Source organism: Marmota monax, unplaced genomic scaffold (genome assembly GCF_021218885.2).
Source record: "Marmota monax isolate L192 unplaced genomic scaffold, Marmota_monax_Labrador192_F-V1.1 WCK01_AAM20220418_F8-fsc00002, whole genome shotgun sequence".
In the NCBI taxonomy this organism is placed as follows: domain Eukaryota; kingdom Metazoa; phylum Chordata; class Mammalia; order Rodentia; family Sciuridae; genus Marmota; species Marmota monax.
In genome coordinates this window covers 15,299,448-15,318,850 of record NW_026693571.1, presented here as the reverse complement: position 1 = coordinate 15,318,850, position 19,403 = coordinate 15,299,448, and the positions used below count along the sequence as shown (strand labels likewise).

General features: G+C 35.3%; 1 protein-coding gene across 2 annotated transcripts in view; it reads left to right on the top strand.

The window, feature by feature from the left end:
* Nfkb1 (nuclear factor kappa B subunit 1) overlaps positions 1 to 19,403 on the top strand; it is a 126,271-nt gene that overhangs the window by 12,029 nt on the left and 94,839 nt on the right. Inside the window, exons 2-4 of one of the 2 annotated variants that reach the window (XM_046458762.2) lie at positions 9,842 to 9,887; positions 14,344 to 14,419; positions 18,046 to 18,083. In XM_046458762.2, the coding sequence (XP_046314718.1) occupies positions 9,849 to 9,887; positions 14,344 to 14,419; positions 18,046 to 18,083 (153 nt within the window). In that variant the 5' untranslated portion in view covers positions 9,842 to 9,848. Of the gene's footprint in view, positions 1 to 9,841; positions 9,888 to 14,343; positions 14,420 to 18,042; positions 18,084 to 19,403 lie in introns of both variants that reach the window. The other variant, XM_046458761.2, reaches the window with a different exon arrangement.

Sequence of the window (19,403 nt, the reverse complement as noted above, 5' to 3'; positions counted from 1 at the left end):
CCTGAAATTTATGGAGACTTGTTTTATAGCCCAGTGTGTGGTCTGTCTTTGGGAATATTCCATGTGCTCTCAAAGAGAGTGTGTATTCTGCAAAGGTTGTGGTGTTCTGTACATGGACTTAGGTTCATTTGATTCATGGTGTTGTTCCTAAATCTTATAGTGTTCTTACTAATATGGTTTAAAATGTATCCCCTTCCAAATTCGCATGTTGAAACTTAATGACCAATGTGATAGTAATGAGAGGTAGAGCCTTTAAGAGGTGTTGAGGTCATGAGGGTTCCTCATGAGGAAGGAGTGCATTTCCTCTTGCTCCTCCACTCTCCATTATGTGAAGCACAGCGTTCTTCCCTTTGGAGGATGCATCTCTCAGCAGACACCTAATGCTGGTCCTGTGCTCCCATGTAGCTGGAATTACAATCATATGTCACTGTGCCTGGTCTTAGGCTGCCCTTTCTTATCTCTTGATACTTTGGAGATTTTTTTTCTTTAGCATTAGTTTTCAACAGTTTGGCTATAATATGCTTAAGCATAGTTTTATTTATCTTTCTCCAACATGAGAATCTTTGAGATTCTTAGATAATAGGCCAATTTTTAAAAATTAAGCTTTGGAAAATTCTCAATCATTATTTGTACAAATATTTGCCCTATCTTTTTTCCCCCTCCTGGGATTCTAAATTACAAATATGTAAACTATTTGATATTTTGACCCAGACCACTCAAGCAAGTCTTCATTTCTTTCTGCGTGCTCTCCATGTTCCAAGTTGGAGAGTTTTTATTGATGTAGTTTATTAATTCTTTCTTCTATGTTATCAAAGTTCTTGAAAAATCCATTTGCTGAAATTTCATTTCAGTTCTAGAATTTCCATTTAGTTCTTAAAAAAAAGTTTGCTTATTACTGCTAAAATTCTGTATCTGTTCATTCATTATGTCCATCTTTGCCTTTACACTGTTGAATATATTGTTGTTAACTATTTTGAAATCATTCATTGCTAATCTCACTACTTGTTTCGTATTTTTTCTTCTGGGTCATATGTTTCTGTTTCTTTGCAGGCTTTATAATTTTTAATTGTGCCTTTACATATTACACTGTGGAAAGCTTGTGTTTTTGTCTTCCATTATGCAGTGTTGAGTTTGTAGTAATAGGCAATAAGTTTACTGGTTAATCAACTGGTTTTATAAGATGGATTTAGAATAGCTGTAATTTTAGGGTGTGTTCCTAACTCTCATTGCATGGTTTTTGAGCTGTCACAACTGAATGCTTAGAATGTTCAGCAGTGTCTCTCCACCCTGGGATGTGGCAATTTCATTGTCTCTCAGCACCATGTAACCTCTTGAATTCAACTCTTATATCGTGAATATTTGCTTTTTAGTTGGCTTTTCAGGGTCTTGTCTTGCATTAGCATAGCTTAATATTTGGCTAAAGACTAGAGGTGACCTCTATGCAGATTTCTGAGGCTCTTATTCCTGTTGTAAACCTTTTCTGTGACATTGCTGCTCTCTGTTTGGGCTCTACTCCATGTATAATGGTTAAGAAAGTGACCATGGTTCAAAAAGTAAGGATGGACTTGGAGCTGATAGCCTATGATATATAGCACTATGATATCTGTTGTTCAGTGTCTTAACCTATTGCATTAAGTATTTTGTGTAGTTTTGCAGTTGAACATGGTAAAGGAACAAGTTCAGATAACTGTTAATCTGTCATGATCAAAACCAGGAGTCAATATTTTCACAAATTTGATATTTCAATGCTTCTTACAGTTAATACTATATTAATCAAAAATACTTATGTCCACTGGTTGGGAAGTACAGAAGAGCAAAACTCCCATTTACATTTTTTAGGCACTTATACTCCCTTGAGAAGATTTTAAATATATAGGAAAAATTAAGTTGCAGTAGAACATGTGCTGTAAAGTGTAGAATTACCAGGACTGTGAGTGTTCTAGACCTAATGTGGATTACAGGGCTATAAATTATAAGGAAAAGTACAAGGTTTAATGGTTAAGGTCGGATTTGAGTAGAGCCTTGAAGAGTGGGTAATACTTAGATAGGAAAGATGGCATTTCAGGATGTAGGGCACACTAAACAAACACAAGAGATGGAAATGAGCAAGACGTTTTTGAATAACCAGTCTGCCTGAAGTAATAGTTTTGGTTGGAACATGGTAATAAGTGATGCTATAATATGCTTATACTATAATATCATTTAACATAATATGATGATTGTGTGATTGTGTTCCTTGGACTTAATCTTTTAAGTAATATAGCAAAAATATGAACGATTTGTAAGAAAGACTGTGGTGAGGAAGAACAGTAGGGAAGCTGTTATTGTGATTCAGGGTGAGGCAATAAAGGTCTCACCTAGGGTGTGCCAGTGGAAATGGACAGGAAAGGAAGGTCAAGACACAACTTGAAGAAAAAGAATCAGCAGAAATTGGTTATTGACTGGATGTTTGAGAATGACATATTGGCAGAAATTGGGGAGTCAAGAATAGGGTTTACTGCATCAGAAATGATAAATTGGGGGCTGGCATTGTGGCTCAGTGGTAGAGCGCTTGCCTAGCATGTGCGAGGCCCTGGGTTCAATCCTCAGCACCACATAAAATAAATAAATAAATGTATTGTGCCCATCTACAACTAAAAAATAAATATATTTTAAAAAAAGAAAAAAGAAATGATAAATTGGCTTTAGAGATTAGAAAGCGGAGGGAATTTAAAACACCATCACTTATTTTATAATGTCATCATTACTTAATGCTAAAAGTGACTTAATAGTATTTGCACTTTGAAAATTTTAACAGTTCTAATTTTTTTCTCACAGCAAAGTATTTTTGACGAACTCTACTTGTTTCTTCTGTTCATTTGGGAATTGAATAAGACAATAAGAATAAAAGCCAGTCAGTGCAGGAGTGTAATTACTGAATTGTATTACCAAGATAACTAACTCATGCCCCATATACTCTCCGTTTCCCTTAACACTTACTAGGTTGCACTTTTTTTTTTAACCTGTTCATCTTCCTACTTACTAAACTGTTACATTAGTTAACTTCTGCTGCATAAGAAATCACCCCAAAGCAAAGTGAAACACCAGCATTCGTTATTTCTTCCAAGTCTGTGGGCTGTATAATCATCTGTCTGGACTTGCCTGGCTGATCTCTGAAGTTTTCGCCTGCTCAGCCTGTGCTGCTTAGTTGAGGGGAGCCTCAGCCAGCCTTGCCCCTTTCTGCTCCATATGGTCTCTCATCCTCCAGTGGGCTAGCCCAGGCTGGTTCACACAGCAGCAGTGTTCCAAGAGAGAAAGAATGTGATCACTGCAAGGCTTTTTGAAACCAGTGTGCAGTACCCACACTTTTCCTTCATTCTCTTGGTCAGAGCTAGTTACAGAACTGCCAAGATTCAAGGCATGGAGACATAGATATTTTTCCTTCTGTTGGGTGAGTGTAAAAAAAAAAAATGTGACCATTATTTCATTCTACCACAACTGTAAGTTCTGTGAGTACAGGAACTATGTTATTCTTATTGTGTAGCATCATGTCTTTGGAAACGGACACAGTAGGCATAACTGTTTTTTAATGAATGAGTAAACTAATGAAGGAAGGAAAACATCCAGGTAACATTTCAAATAAACCTGTCACACAGTGCACAGCATGTGCCACAACAGCCACCGGCTTTCCCCTCTTGGCTGCCAATACTGGCACAGCTCAAATTTAGCTTTAAATTTGTATGTATTTTTATAATATGGTCAGTGAGTATGTTTTTCCTACAGACATGTTTCAGAGAGAATCTCTTTATTCTCCTTTGAAATTTACCAATGAATAGAGATACATAGATATAGATATCATCCCCCCCCCCACATATCTATCTATCTATCTCTCTCTCTCTCTCTCTCTCTCTATATATATATATATATATATATATATATAAAATGTATGTTTACACGTGTTTTCATATGTGCATATATGTTTAAAATATCACTTGAACTGATATTATTTGGTGTTTTTATTTTCACATTTGATTTCTTGTAAATAACTCATTTGAATTTCATACATTGTCAGAGTCTTATTCTGCTTTTCAGGCTATGCTACTTGAATCAAATAATGTGTTAACTAAGGCTTTGCTGTTTTCTGGGTGCAGAGCCAATGAGCACAACCAGGAAATCAGAGAGTGAAAGAAGGTTTGCAGCAAGTAAGGAGAGCATGGGGTGACTCCCGAAGTGGTATCTCCCCCAAAAAGGAGGCAAGGGAATCTAATTGGGGAGACTTGTCTGTATGTCAAAGAGCACACATTTCTATGAAAGCGCATTTTGAGATCATGCTTCTTCATATGTTCAAAAATGGTGAATTGGGAGCTTCTGGGGCAAATATAGCATTATAGTGAGATTGTAAAGAGCAAGTTCTTTCCAGGACATCTAGAAGAGGGGTTGATTTTTGGGGGCTGGTTTAAACCAGTTCCTTACACTCTTCTCCTGAGGACCTTCCCTGAAAAAACAACTTGAATGGATGTTGGCTATTATCATGGGAGTCAGCAGCCACTTCTCCACAAGCACAGGTGAATGGTCCTGTGAGTTTCTATTTGTAAGTTTCCAGCTATAGCAGCTACCATTGCAAGTAGACCAGCTCCAAGTAGAGCACTTGGGAGACCTGGAGCAAAGATCTGTATTAAAATAATGAAGTCAAGAAGAAAATCACATCTACCTCCAATAAAAGTGGTAGTAGACAGATTAGCCAGCATTACTCTGTCGGCCTGAGCAAATGATTTAGTCTCTCTAATTTTCAGTTTCTCAGCCGGGGCAATCAGTACTCCTCAGGATTAATGTGAGAAGTAAGTGAAACATGTGAAGCACTGTCTACAGTTCCTTTCTCATGGGAGGTAGTCAGTACAGTTTAGTTCTTACTCTGTGTGAACTGAAGTACTGTCCTGGTGCCATAGCATTCATCAGGGTTTCTTCTCAGCATTATTAACAGTTGGAGCTGGGAAATCGTTTAATGTGAGGGGCTGTCCTGTGCATTATAGGTTTAGTGGTGTCTCTAGCCTCTGTACACTAAAATCAACTAGGACCGCCCACAACAGCACAAAATGACTCCTGGTTGCCAGATGTCCCCTGGGGACAAAATGCAAACATTTTATTCAGCAGTGACACATAATCACTTTAGAGAAATAATATGGCAGTGTACCTGTAAATGTAGATGGAAAAGAAATAAAATACTTGATTCTTCTCAGAATACTTAAAACTCTGCTGTCTGTATTGCTATTTTAATAATTTATGAACAGATTATTATGCTCTTCTACTAAAATGGCTAACATTTGCTAGGAAATCATTCACTGTGCTAATAGGCTTTGCATGAATTAACCAGCTGAATATTTTCTGTGTGTCTGCCATCCCTGTTAGGTTGACATTCCATCCTCAACAGGGACCTTATCTTTACCAGTGCTGATGATGTATTTGTATTCACTAGGTAGATATTCCACATTTTAGTTGGTCACATTATACCCAAATGAAACAATACCAGTATAAAAATGCAGAGAGGAGTAGAAAAAATGAAAACTGTGTCTATACATATCTCAGTATGGTAGCATGCAAATAATTATTCTTTTCTAAAATTTTTGGAAATCATCTCTTCTGAAAAAAACAAGTCTACTGTCAACTTATCTTTCATCATTTCTAGCTCCATATAGTATCAGCAAGATGTAAATGAACAGACATTTTAAAGTTAAATTTTTTTCTATGGTATTTCTTATGAAAGAATTCCAGGAGTACTTAGAAATTTTGGGCTCATTCATACTTGATGTTTTATTCACTATATGTCATCATTAAGATGTCAAAGTTAAACTGATAAACTGAATTCTTTAATTTTGGAAAAAAAAAGATGTCAAAGTTAAACTTTAAATTCAGGACAAGTTTATTAATTTTATTGTGTTCTTTTTCCTGTTAAGGATATATTTCCAATTATATAATTGAGTTAGAAAATTAAAATATAGCAATATATAACTAAATGAATGTTTTCATGTCATTTTATATATCTGTATTATTGTTTTTAACAGTTGCATAATATTTAACTTATTCATTAACAGTTAGGCAACTGTTAAACAACTTGTTACCAAAGGACATTTAGATTGTTTTTAGTTTATTTGCTGCAGTGACTATCCTTATACTTACTTTTTATTTTGTGTACTTGCTCAGATAATTCCTGAAATTGAAATTACAGAAAGAAAAGTTATTGTTACTTGAATGTTTTACATTATATGCAGTGTGCATGTGCATTACCTTATATCATGCTTTTTCTAACAAATTCCTATGTAAAAAGAGGCTTCAGCAGATTTCTTTTTCTTTATATATTTATTACCTTACAGAAATGGTGAAAAGTCAACTTTATTTCTTATGAGTTTCATCCTTATTGCTATGCAAGATGACATACTAAAATTGAACATAAATTGTGTGTGTTGTGGCTGAATATACTCTTGAATAAAGAGATACTTCATCTAATTCCCACTGTATCTTCTGGATGGCACCTAAAATTCTGTTTTTCAAACTGAAAATTATGAGCCATAGTAAGTCATGAAATAATTTTAATGAATTTGAAAAAATTTAAGTTAATGCACTCAGTCTAGTTTTCTTCAGAGAGAAGCCCCTGAGGTGTTGGGGTGGGCGTCACAGATGTGTAGAAAGTAACCCATTGGGTATTTCATTGAACTCATCACATATTCAGAACTAGGGTAGTTGTAACCTTTTGCTTTTCCTATAGAAAAATAACAGTTCACTGGATATTTTCTTTGTTGCTAGCTAGTTACATTTTCTGTTTCTCTTTTCATGTATGAAAATCTTCCTAAAAAACCTCACTGTTGTGGGGGGGGGAGAGATGCAGAGATTAGACCCATCTTCTCCCCAGACGACTCAGTATCTGCTTTTCTGTTTCAGGGTCCTTCCTCAAAAGCACAGAAGTGAGCAAAAGGAAAGCGAGGGGAAGGTCTGGGGACTGGGGGGACTGAAGGGGCTTTCCCTGGTTTTTTCAAATCCTTCAGTTCTAAAAGCTTAGTTGGTATTTCAACATTTTAGAAGTAAAACCTGCTTTTACAATTAATGCAAATATTACTTTATGATTCATCCTTTCCAAATGATTCTTGGTTTCTTTTGACATTTTATTTTAAAATTTGAATTAGCATTGACATCACCCAAGGAGTAGCTCTTACCTCTCAGTTCTTCTCAGTGAATTCAGCTAACTTTAAAGGTGGTACAAGTTCAGTTTTTAACATTCACTCAGGTATCTCTCAAGTTGCTATAGGGTTTTTAAAACTATTTTTTATAGGTATGCAGTAGTGCATAAATCTTGTAGTGGGATGTTATTGGAGGGAAGACTATTTAATTTGGTGGTTTGTCCACATACCTATAATTTGGAGCTCTTCATTAAGGCTTTCTCTACAATATGTGATCACGATACTTAATCTGTGTCAGTTCTGCTAAAGGAAGTTGAGTTAACTTTTTAAAGTTACAGTGAAGGCTACTTTATGTTAAATCCACACTTAAAGTTATATGAAACCATCAACAGTTTTATTATATACATAAATCAGTGCCATATAGGTAACTGAATGGGTTCTGTTGGTTCAATAAGTCAACCATCTCACCTCTACTTTGGAAGACTCTGGGTCAAGATTATTTGGAAAGAATCAGGACACCACCCCAGATTAATGGAAAGTCTCAAATGAAAATAATATTTTTAAAAATTTTTGTGAAAGTTTGGGCTCCTGGGGTGGTCTAAGTTTAAGGGTTTTCAAAAAGATTGTTGTAACTGATATTAGCACACAATTTCAATATAACATTTTTTTACTGGTATTCTCCATGTAACTGAAATTTATGATTCTTTAATATAGAAATATGATTATCAAAAATATGTATGCAGAGTTTTAATGTAGATATCCACTTAAAAATGCATACAAAAATTCAAGTTTACCAAAGAATATTATGACTTAGAGCATGTATTCTTTGGATAGCCATTTATTAGCTAGCACATATTCCAAGCTCAACAAAGTCCTACCCTTTTCAAAATTCCATTCCATCCAAATCTCTCATTTTTACAAATGAGATAACAGCCACAGTTAGTTAATTAATCAAGGTTACCCACCCAGGCATGAAAGAACCCTTGAATTTTGAATTACTTAATTTCTCTTTACTATATCAAGTCAATTTTCTCTTTTAAACTGTTTACCTTAATAGATATGTATTTAATTGCACCTGTTTGAATATTTGCACTCACTATTTCTTGTAGAAAGCAAATATTTTCCTGCCAATCTGCCTGGACTTCCTGTTCTATAGACCGGGAGCTGTTCTTTTCCCTTTTGTTAGAGTTGGACTCTGCCTTGCACCCCTGAGAATTCTCAGGAAGCTGTCTCTTCCATCAGTCATTCAGTGTTCTAGCAAAAGAGGATTTCTTTGGAAATCAGGTTTCTCTTTTGAGGCTTCTGTGTTTATCGGAGTAGTAGATGAAGTAGTCAGAGGTAAGAGCTAAACTGAGACTTGACAGTACAAGTTTGAACAGAGAAGTTTGTTTCTTTCCCATATCACCACCAGAATGAGCTGCTGGGTTAGTCAAAGGTTCTATCTCATGGTGTCTTTCAGGGACCCAGATTTGGTACCTCCTACTTATCAGCCATCTGCTAGGCTGTTAATCGTTACCTGCATGGTAGAAGCCTCATCTGGGTTTTATCCATTAGGAAAGAGAAGCAAAACATGGAGGGAGTTTCTCAAGGACCTTAAGTCCACAGTAGTTATGACTTTCCACTGGTGAGCATTTTGTCAAATGGCCATCTCTAACCCGGGAAGTATGGGGCAATTCTTGCTGAACTGTCACAGTCCCTCCTCCACCCCTTCTGCTGTGGAACAGGAGAGAGCACTTGTTGGTAGACAACATTCTCAGCTGCAGTCCCAGGTGCCCTTTCGTGCTTTATAGGCTTTGTGGAAAAAATTGTAAATTTGTCTCAGAAATTAATATTTGCTTTTGAAAACACCTTTTTCATGTCACGTAACTTAAACTTGATCTAAATAAATTTCAACTAAATAACCTATATTTAAAATAATGAAAGGATATCTCTGAATTAAGTAAATCCCTAATGATACGTGATTTTAGGTACTATCTTTATCCGATCATTTTCATGTTATCAGGACTCCCAGCGTCAAACAAGATTGCTAGGGCCTGCAGTGTATTAATACCTGGCTGGAGTTAAATAAATTGAGATCCATAGCCTTGATAAGAAGGGCTCTTATTTTTGTGTATTTAATTATACTTTTGATATTACAGAGTTTCTATTCCACTTTGACAGTGGCAGGAAAATGGCTTCGACGGAATGCAATAGAAGACAGAGCCTGGCAGACTGTAGCCGTCCTCAGCGGTGCTATGCAAAACTCTGATCAGGCCCTTTGAACTTCTCAACTGGGGTGACTTGCAGAAAATTTGGAGACAGTTCTAGAACATCACAGAGTTCATGAGGGCCAAAAAATAATATACATAAAAGCCAAAACTGTAAATTCTTGAAGTTTAGAGGGTGATACAAAGAAATGGCCTCAAGTATCCATAGTTTTTATAGAGAGGATGTAGACCAGTTGTACCAAACTCAGGACACTGTGTGAGCTCAGCAAGAAGTTCCGTATCATACATAAGTGGCAATTCCTTAATTATGCAATCGCCCTGCTGTTAGATTTAGATATCAAAGGGGAACTATACCATGTCCTCCTTCTAAAGGTCTTTAAAAGGATTGTGTTTAATCTTAATAGAATTTACAGTTTAGCATATCATGTTGATGGAATTTTTAAGGTTCACCCCAGTGTTACAGTTTTGTTTTGTTTTATTATACAGCTCCAGAATGGCAGGAAACAATCCATATGGGGGAATGCCTGAACAAGTAAGTGTTACCATCTTACTGTTAATTTTTTTTATTTTTAAATTTCATTTAAATGGATTCACTTTTCAAAATGTATACAGGCAAACATAGTAATTCAATATCAATATAACTCTAAAATTAGTAAATATTTCTTTTAAATTTTTTCTTCAGTTTCCCTGTCCTTCCAGGTAAGGTTAGAGAAGACATGTCATACAAAATGAGTCACTTAAACTACTAAGTCTTATTGTATAAATATTGTTGATGTTGTAGTTAAAACAATAGCCCTTAGTTTCCTAGGGCTACCGGAACTAATTATCACAAATCTGCGACTTGAAACAACAGAAAAGAGTCTCACAGTTTGTGAGGCTAGAGGTTGAAATCGAGGTGTTGGCAGGGTTGGTTCCTTCTGGATACTCTGAGGAGGACTGGTTCTGTGACTCTGAGGTAGCCTCTCTGATGCTCTCACTCCATGGCATTCCTTGGCTCCCGGATGCATTCCAGCAATCTCTGCCTCTATTGTCACATGCCCCTTCCCCGCTTCGTGTGTCTACTGTGTCTCTGCATCCGAATCTCTCTCTCTCTGTCTTTTTTTTTTTTAAAGAATATGATGAATTTTATTTAGTGCAAAGACAGTTGAAATTCGAATTAAAAGTGTATCTATTCTGAACTCCCATTTTAAACAAATGTTAGTAGAAATTAGCAGTAACAATGATTCTCTTTTCTTAAAAAGGTATCAGACATTGGATTTAGAGCCCACCCTTATCTAATCTGACTTCATCTTGTTTATCTGAAAGAATGTTATTTCCAAATAAAGGCACATCCATAAGTTCCAGCAAATAGAAATTAAACATTTTTACATTTAAGTTTAACATAATTCAGTTCATTATAGCCCACTAATATATATATTTAAAATTCCATATATATAAAAAAATATGTAGTAAAACCCTTCTACTGAGGAGCCAGAGTGGTGTAGTTGAAAAGAACCTTTTGGACTTAGAATTTGAAGATCATTATGTAAGTGTTGACTGCTACTAATCAGTTCTTCTAAGTGAAAAATCACTTATGAAGCACCCCCATCCTCACTTTTCATTTGAAAAATAGAAAGCCCCACATGCACTGGGGTTTTAAATATTACATGTTTAAATAACATGCTTTGGGAGCACAAAACTGTTTGTTCTTACTAAATTAGCAGTATGAAGGGATACCAGTGTTCTTTTTTGTTTTTCCCTAACTTTTTACTTTGAAAGATTCCAACAAATCTTTGCTGGTTACTAACACTTTGCTTCTTCCTCTTTCTTCTATTTATTATGCTCCTGAAGCATTTTTATGTACCAGAACTTTGATGTAGTAGAGATACAAAAATAAGTAATATATCTGGGCATGGTGGTACATTCCTGTAGTCCCAGTGACTCAGGAAGCTGAGACAGGAGGATCACAAGTTTGTGGCCAGTCCAGCAACTTAGCCAGACCCTGTCTCAAAATAAAATAAAAAGGTCTGGGATGCAGCTCAGTAATAAGCACCTCTGGGTAAAAATGGCCAATACCAAAACAAACAGAAAACCAAATAAGTGGTACATAGAGTCTAGTCTCAGAAAGCTGCCATTCTAATAAGAGGGATGGAGAAATCGTTTCCATAGGGTAATAAATGCTATAGTAGTAGTGATCTGCACAGAGCTGGACTGAAATGTTGAGACGGATTACTGGATGCTATCTTGGGGATGTACAGTTAGGGAGGACTTTCCAAAGAGGTCTATAAAAGCTGAGATTTAAAAGATGTAATTTTTTAGGATAGACCAGGAGAGAGAACAGCAGGTACCAGGACATGCTGGTCCAATATTCATTATCATTTCTCATTTAAATTGTAATGGCAATCATCTAAAACAATGGATTTCCCCAAATTACTCATGCACAGAATCAGCCAGAAAACAGAACCAAAAGTGAAAAGTTTTAAGGAATCTTGTGTTGTTCCCTTAAAGTAGACTTAGAGCAGTCATTAATCTTTTTTTAAAAAAATATTTGTTTTTTAGTTGTCGTTGGACACAATACCTTTATATTATTTATGGATCAAACCCAAGGCCTTATACATGCTAGGCGAGTGCTCTACCGATGAGCCACACCTCCATCACCCCCCAACCCCCCCACCCCCGTAGTCATTAATCTTGATGTAATATTCTGATTGATTTAGGAAGAATGAGTAGCTTTCCACATTAGGATGCTCTTTTCCAATTTTGTTGCAAAAATGGCAATATTAGGTAAATCTAGGAACATTTTCTTTGATTGCAGAATGAAAGACATTTGGCTACTCATATTATCAAAACCCTTTGTTTTACCTTTCACTTTTAATATGTGATTTCTAACAATTAAAGGCAAACGCTAACCAGCATGAGGGTTGTTTCTGCTTGGTTTTTAAACCAGGCTTTCCTGTCTCTATACACAGGAAATCTTATCAATAAGAGATGGTCCTTTATGCCACACAAGAGTAAAACCTGCTGAAAACATTCATTTTGAAAGTTTCTTATGTAGGCAATTTAGTGCTCCTTAGCAACAAGGGTGGAGCATATTCTTGTAGTTCCATTTTTGAGGGGAGAGGACCTTGAAGATTTTTTGTTGGCATTTTTGTTTTGTTTTGTTTCTGTTTGCTATTGTTGTTTTCTTGTCTTGAGCTTCATGGCTTGTGTTTCCTAAGGTTTACATGTCCTTGATGAGATATCCTCTGTGTTTCATTTGTGTGTGCTGGAGTTTGCTGTCTACCTCGATCTGATACTAGAAGCTGCAGCACAACACAGTGTTATCTTTTCGTGCTTTTGCTATCAGTTTAGCCATTTTAGCCACCTCCAGGCCCATAGGAAAGGAAATTTTTTCTTCTAGGTCAGCCTTTCTGCTCTGATACTGGTAAGGTGGGGCCCCTCTTTGTAGAATGTGTTTTCTTATTCCTGTATTTCCTTTTCAGCAAACAGTGAATAGCATTAATGAGATTTACTCTGAAGCATTGAAGTGGAGCACACTTTTTGTTCCTCAATTGAAAATTTGCAACCCTAACAACTAAAGTGTTATTTATTTAAATACTGCTTCTCTTACTCTTGATTTGACTAGGTTCTTAAGTACCCAAAAGCCTTCAGTAATTTACCAATAAGAACAGGGTACTCTCTATTAAAGAAAATTATTGATATCCAGCATACTTGCCTACCTGTCATAAAAACTGAAGTACGGTTGGTTTCGATGTTATCCACAAACATTTCAAACAGATGTGCACTAAATGGAAAATAAGTTTCTTTGTTTTGTTTTGTTTTGGGTACCAGGGTTTGAACCCAGGGACACTTAACCACTGTGAGTTTCATACATACCTCATTCCTTATATTTTATTTTGAAACAGGGACGCACTAAGTTACTTAGAACCCCTCTAAGTTGCTGAGGCTGGCTTTGAGCTCATGTCCTCCTGCCTCAGCTTCATGAGCTGTTAGGATTATAGGTATTACAGGCATGAGCCACTGTGCCCGGCTGGAATAATAATTATTACCTTAGAAAATTATCTGCTTCTTGGACTGAAAAATTCTCTTTTTAGTTATCTGATATTGTTCCAGAGCTGCTGTCAATAATTCTTTCAGGCCTTGAAATTGAGTGGCTAGATTAGAGATATATTTGTCATCATTAAAGCAATATTTACATTCTTTAAAATTTTTTTTTTGTAGTTGTAAATGGACAGAATGCCTTTATTTGTTTATTTTTTTAATGTGGTGCTGAGAATTGAATCCAGTGCCTCACACATGCTAGGCAAGTGCTCTGCCACTGAGCCACAGCCCCAACCCAGGGTTATATTCTTATATTTCTAAGAAAGTACTAGCTCCAAATCATCCAAATAAGTAGTAACTTATCAAGATAGAATTTAATTTCCTCTAAATATACTGTGTGCCTACTGTTTTAATTTTGTGTTGCCGCTATAAGTACTGACCACCCACTTGTGGCTTAGAACAAACACACATTTATCTTTTATAGTCTAGATGTCAGAATTCTAAAGTCAAAGCAGCTTGGAAGGCTGAGGCATGAAAATTGCAAGTCCAAGGCAAACTTCATCAACTTAGTGAGCCTCTGAGCATCTTAGCAAGACCCTGTCTCAAAACATGGTCTGAGGATGTGGCTCACTAGTTAAATGCCCCTGGATTGGAATATTTATTAAGCACCCACTCTGTGATAAGCATATGCTTGACTCTGAAGATGTACTAGTAAGCAAGCCAGAGCCTTGCCTTTGGGATTTCTGGCTAGCTTATCCTTCTCATTCTCTTCATTTTGCAAATTCCACACACATGAGAGTTTAATTAGTCTTATAAGGTTTTCTTTTAAATCTTGATTTTAAATATTTTCAGGCTTTGTTTTTTTCATTGAGTTTTCATTTTTGTAATTTTTAGGTATATCAACATTACTTTCTTAATATAATGTTGGAAAAGTAATGATTACATAATTTGTAATTTTTTCTTTACAGATATTTCATTTGAATCCTTTGCCTCATACTATATTTAATCCAGAATTATTTCCCCCAGAGATGCCACTGCCTACAGGTAAGAAAGCTATCACCTTTGCCTTATTGTTTTACTTTCACTTAAAAAAAAATTCAAGCTTTGCTAATAGTCTTAGAAATTCGGTATATGAATAGAAAGGAAACAGTGATTTATGTTTTAAAAACCCATCTTTCAATACATTTTTCTCAACATATAATTGCACAAAATTGTTTCACCTCACTTATCTATTATATTAGCAACCACAGTTGCTTTGTCTGCTAGGACAACTCAGAGGATTTTCTTTTCTCAATATAAGGATTTCCCTTTTCTCCCAATTTTACTATCTCAGTTCTTTTTTAAATTCCTCTGTTTTGTCCCACACTCATGCAAAGTGGTCTGTACTCCTCAGCTCTGTTCTAAAAACATATATATATATATATATATATATATATATATATATATATATATATGACAATCTGTTGTATGCCTGCCAGCCAAAGGAAACATCATAAAGATCAACTCAGTAAAAAAAAAAAATCTTTTTAAAAATCTTTTTTAGCTTTGCATTCTGGCCAATTGGACAAAATTTACAATAATAATCTTCCCTCAGAACATGACTATGTTGGTTATCTGAATTCACAAATTGTTTAATCTCATATGTAATAAAACATTCAACCTCATCTGGCCTCTTTTTTACTGATTTGTGCATAAGCATGGTTTGAGGGCTCTATTTTGTTTCACCCCTCACATCTGTGGGACTGAACCAGATGTTCAGAATCAGTGTGGATGAATTACAGAGATTGTGTACCAGAAAGTTTGGTAATCACTGGCGTGGACAGCAAGTGTTTTATTTACTGTGTATTTGCTTGTCTCATGGGGAGACATAATCCTGTTTTTATCATTGTCACTTAAAATTACTGTGGTGACTCTGGTACTCGCCATTAATGCTTTAGATCAGAATGTTTCTCTGCATTTGTATCTTTAATATTTCTGGAGTTTATGGGAGGGAACAGTCAATCTGCCACACTTGACCTTCACTAGCAGAAGTTATATTGGTAGAGGCCCTTTTGTCTTTACCCCACAACATACTTTTCAGGCTACAATATCTGTGGTCTTGTGAAGTGCTGTCCAGTTTGAGTTCTAGGTCAGCTTCTTGTGAACAAATGAATGGCTTAGTAGCATCTGTGTTTCCTGTCAACTTTTTTATTCTGGGGTTCAAAGTATTTTTCTTAGTATTAATATTTTATTGAAAATGTAAGAACTTGATTCTTCCCTCAGGAAATATACACATTTCTATTTAATACCTTGTAAACACCAAACAGCTATCTTGAGGAAGATCTTTCTTTAAGTGTTTTTTTTTTTTCCTTTAGGTTTATAGACATAGAAGTAAGATTATCAAAATACCATCTCAGTGAATATTCTGTGTCAGAGCTTCATGTTGTAGAAATTATTTTGCTGTAATATTGGAAAAGCTCTCAAAATTATCTCTGAAATTTTATTTTCTGATTGGTATTACCATCATCTTTTCTGGATATTTCCTCCTCTTTATTCCAGTCACATAGTTCTGTTTTTATAGTCCAAGATACATGAGATGTTTCATTCAAATTTTAAAGGGGTTAGGGAGGCTCTCTAAATTAATATTAACTTGAATTTTAATATGGATTTTTTTTCAGTCTTCTGGATTTCTAGAAATCTAAAACCATTGGTAAATCTGCTCCTTGTTGAAAACTATGGGATATGGGACAACTGTTAGTTTTGTAACACTCTACTATAACTTAAATTTCTATGCACAGTGGGATGCCGCTTTCATGGCACAGAAACATGTCCAAAAGAAAGTTGGCCTTAAAACAAATATGTGCATATCGAATCTAATTTTCTAGTTGATTTAACTTTAAATGTGTTCTCTGAAAGAGAAAAATGGAGCCATTTCATCTGGAATTTCACATATTTAAAGAAGATTAAGTCCTTTAGAAAAACTAACACCAAAACTGAAAGTATTTTTAGGAGAGCTAACAAGAAGGGAGAGACTTGAAGTTTAATGTAAATGTGCTTCCAGCTCTATATATTTCCCATGACATCTTATCCAAATATTGCTTTCTTAGAGAGCTCTTTTCTTAAGGTGTTCTTTTAACATTCTACAGGAAATGTTTCCATATCTGTTACATTGTCCTACAGGCTGTATATTAGTGGTGTGAAAATATTTTTATTTCTAATCAGTGTTATTTCCTTAGCAAAAATTAAATTCATGCCATTTTTTTAAATTTTAAGATTATTTTCTAAAAGTAGTTTAAAATGTTAAGGGATTAATTTCATACAAACAAAAAGAAAGTAATCTGATACATACCATATTGGCCAGTGACACTCGATTTTTCCTTTCTTATCTATATTTCATTTCAAATTCAGTCATTTTTCAGCTGACTTATAAATTTCTTGAATACTAACAAAATAATTATATCCTTTTCTCTACAGTTCTTTAGTTTTATCCTGATTCAACAAAATGCTGAAAAGACAAAAAATTCTGTTAATTTTTATTTTATTTTAAATTTCAACCAGATTTATCTCTTTTTCGCAAATTGATTTATCCAAAATAAGTATTTAAGCTTCTAGCAGTAGAAACAGTGAAGATTCAAATGGACACAGAAGTATTCTTCTAGAATGTTTTTAATACCAAACATCCTTATTTATATTCAAACAAATATGAAATTCCATACGTCACAATTTATTCCAACGCTATGGGTTATGGTACTTTTGACATAAAAACCAGTTATGGTGCTTAGTGACTTTCTCACTTTGAGCAAATTTATATTTATGCTCTCAGAGGTCCTGATTATCATCTGAATTTCAGGAATTTTCAGGTCAGATAGTTGGGCTATGGATTAAGCCTGTAGCTTTTGTTGTGTTTTTATAGTTATTAATTGGTATGCACCTAACTTCAATGAAATTATTTTCAGTGTTTTCTAAATGCTCGTGGTGTTTATTTATAGAGTTCATATGATGGCACAATACTAAGAAATTCCATATAAACGTCCAGAGCTACAGATTAATAAGAAAAATTCACAATGTCTTGTAGACAAAATTAAATTATTAGGGGGAAAGGAAGAACAAACTAGTCAGATAATGAAGGCCAGATTCAGGTAAGGGAAAAGTACAGAAACGTAGCGTAAGGAGAAACAGCTGGCCTGGGATCATCTTTTGCGTCTTTCACATGTTAGCTCCATCCTTAATTTCACATTGAGCCCATAAGGACTAAAAGTCCGCTTCCAGTGATGTGAAGGAAAAATAACATGTCATAACACCCAGAAAGCGATTGCTGCATGTAATTGATGTTCGTGTTTTTTAAAAGTGCTGTGCTGGGAGACAAGATGGCGGAGTTTATTGACTTCCCATGCCTGCCCATCTGGGCACCCTTAGTTGAGTTGGGCGGTGTGCCATAGTCAATCAGCAAACATTCATTTATTGTGGCTCTCTAGAACTGTAAAACTACTATTAAAATAAGGGTAATATTGGAAATTTAATAGTTCAAATGAGGAAGAGAAATTATGTCCTTGGAATTTAATTACAAAAGTGATTTGAAACCTCAATTTACAAACATAATTTCAGTTTTTGACTTGCTTTACATTTTATACCACATTTGAGAAGCCTCACAGTTTCTTTTGGTTTCTGTTTGTTGTTTTTGTTTTTAGCAGATGGCCCATACCTTCAAATATTAGAGCAACCTAAACAGGTAAGAAGATGAAAGGGATGGGACTTTTTCTGAAATGTTAGAGCCCTACATCTAATATTAAGCATTACATAATAGTAAACAATGGTAAATAAATTTTATGAAGGAAGTAGCTTATCTGGAAGATCAAACCTGCCAAATTATGTAACACTTTGTTCATCCACTTTACATTGCTCTTAGTCATTCTTTAAACAGTCTTGAACCTCAGTGCATAGTTCTGTGGAACTCCAGTTAATTATAGATCCTTATGTAGTCTGCTTTCTCTGGCAGCTTAGTTTATCAGCACTACCAGGAAAGGCATAGGTTATTTCCACTGATAAAGAAATACATGCAGTTCACAGCCTTTGAGTTAAATTTATCAATCATGTCCACTCATGAATAGTATTTCTTAACCTTCCTCCGTGCTTTCATAGTTTCGACTTTTTCTCTTATCTGTGGAACATGTAACTTAAGGCCTTAAAGTATCAGGCAGAGGTAAAGTATTAGAATGGATTGTTGAATTCCTTTCCCTCTGATGTTAGCTTTAGACTCAGTCTCTTTGCAGCAAAGAGAGGAACATTTTATCTTATTGGGCTCTTCCTCTGAACATTAGATTTTATAGAGGATAGCTTGAAAATGGAAATGGCCTCAAAACCATGTTTCAGCTGTGTGCATGAATATTTATTGGAAACTGCCTGGCTCCAGTGCTGTGAAATAGGAGGAAAGAGAATCTTTTATATTTGCCCATAGGACATTTCAATTGTTAGGGGATAAAAGTAACAGTATAGTCTCCCACAGAATGACAGTCACTAAATCTCTGAACGGATGTGCTTATCATATCTGTGTGAAACTAAGCATACATATAGCTGTCCTCCTGCAGTTATATTACCCAATATCTTTCCTAAGTGTTCTTTGAGGTAACCCAGGTGAATGAGTGTAGCACTTTTATATTGAGTAACATTTAATAAATGTAAGAACTTAAATGTCAAGAGCTATATAAAGCAACCACTGCATTTGTGGTTTCCAGAATCATGGCATCATATATGTAATAGATTTGGTCAGAATTTAAAGAATATGAATATCTTAATGAAAACCAGACTATCCTTACAAGGTTGAAATTAGATGAAAGGTTTTGTTGTGGGGACAGGAATTCCATGAGAAACTTTGGGGCATTGTTCTAGTTGTTTACAAATGGCACATCCTGACTCCACAGTTTACCAAAAGCATTTTCTTTTGCTTTACCTCCATGTCCAATTCTTGTACCAGTGATTTCTCGCATGAATTCACCTGTTCTCTTAAACAACCATTCAGAGGAATTTTATCCCCTGAAATTTTACACAGGAA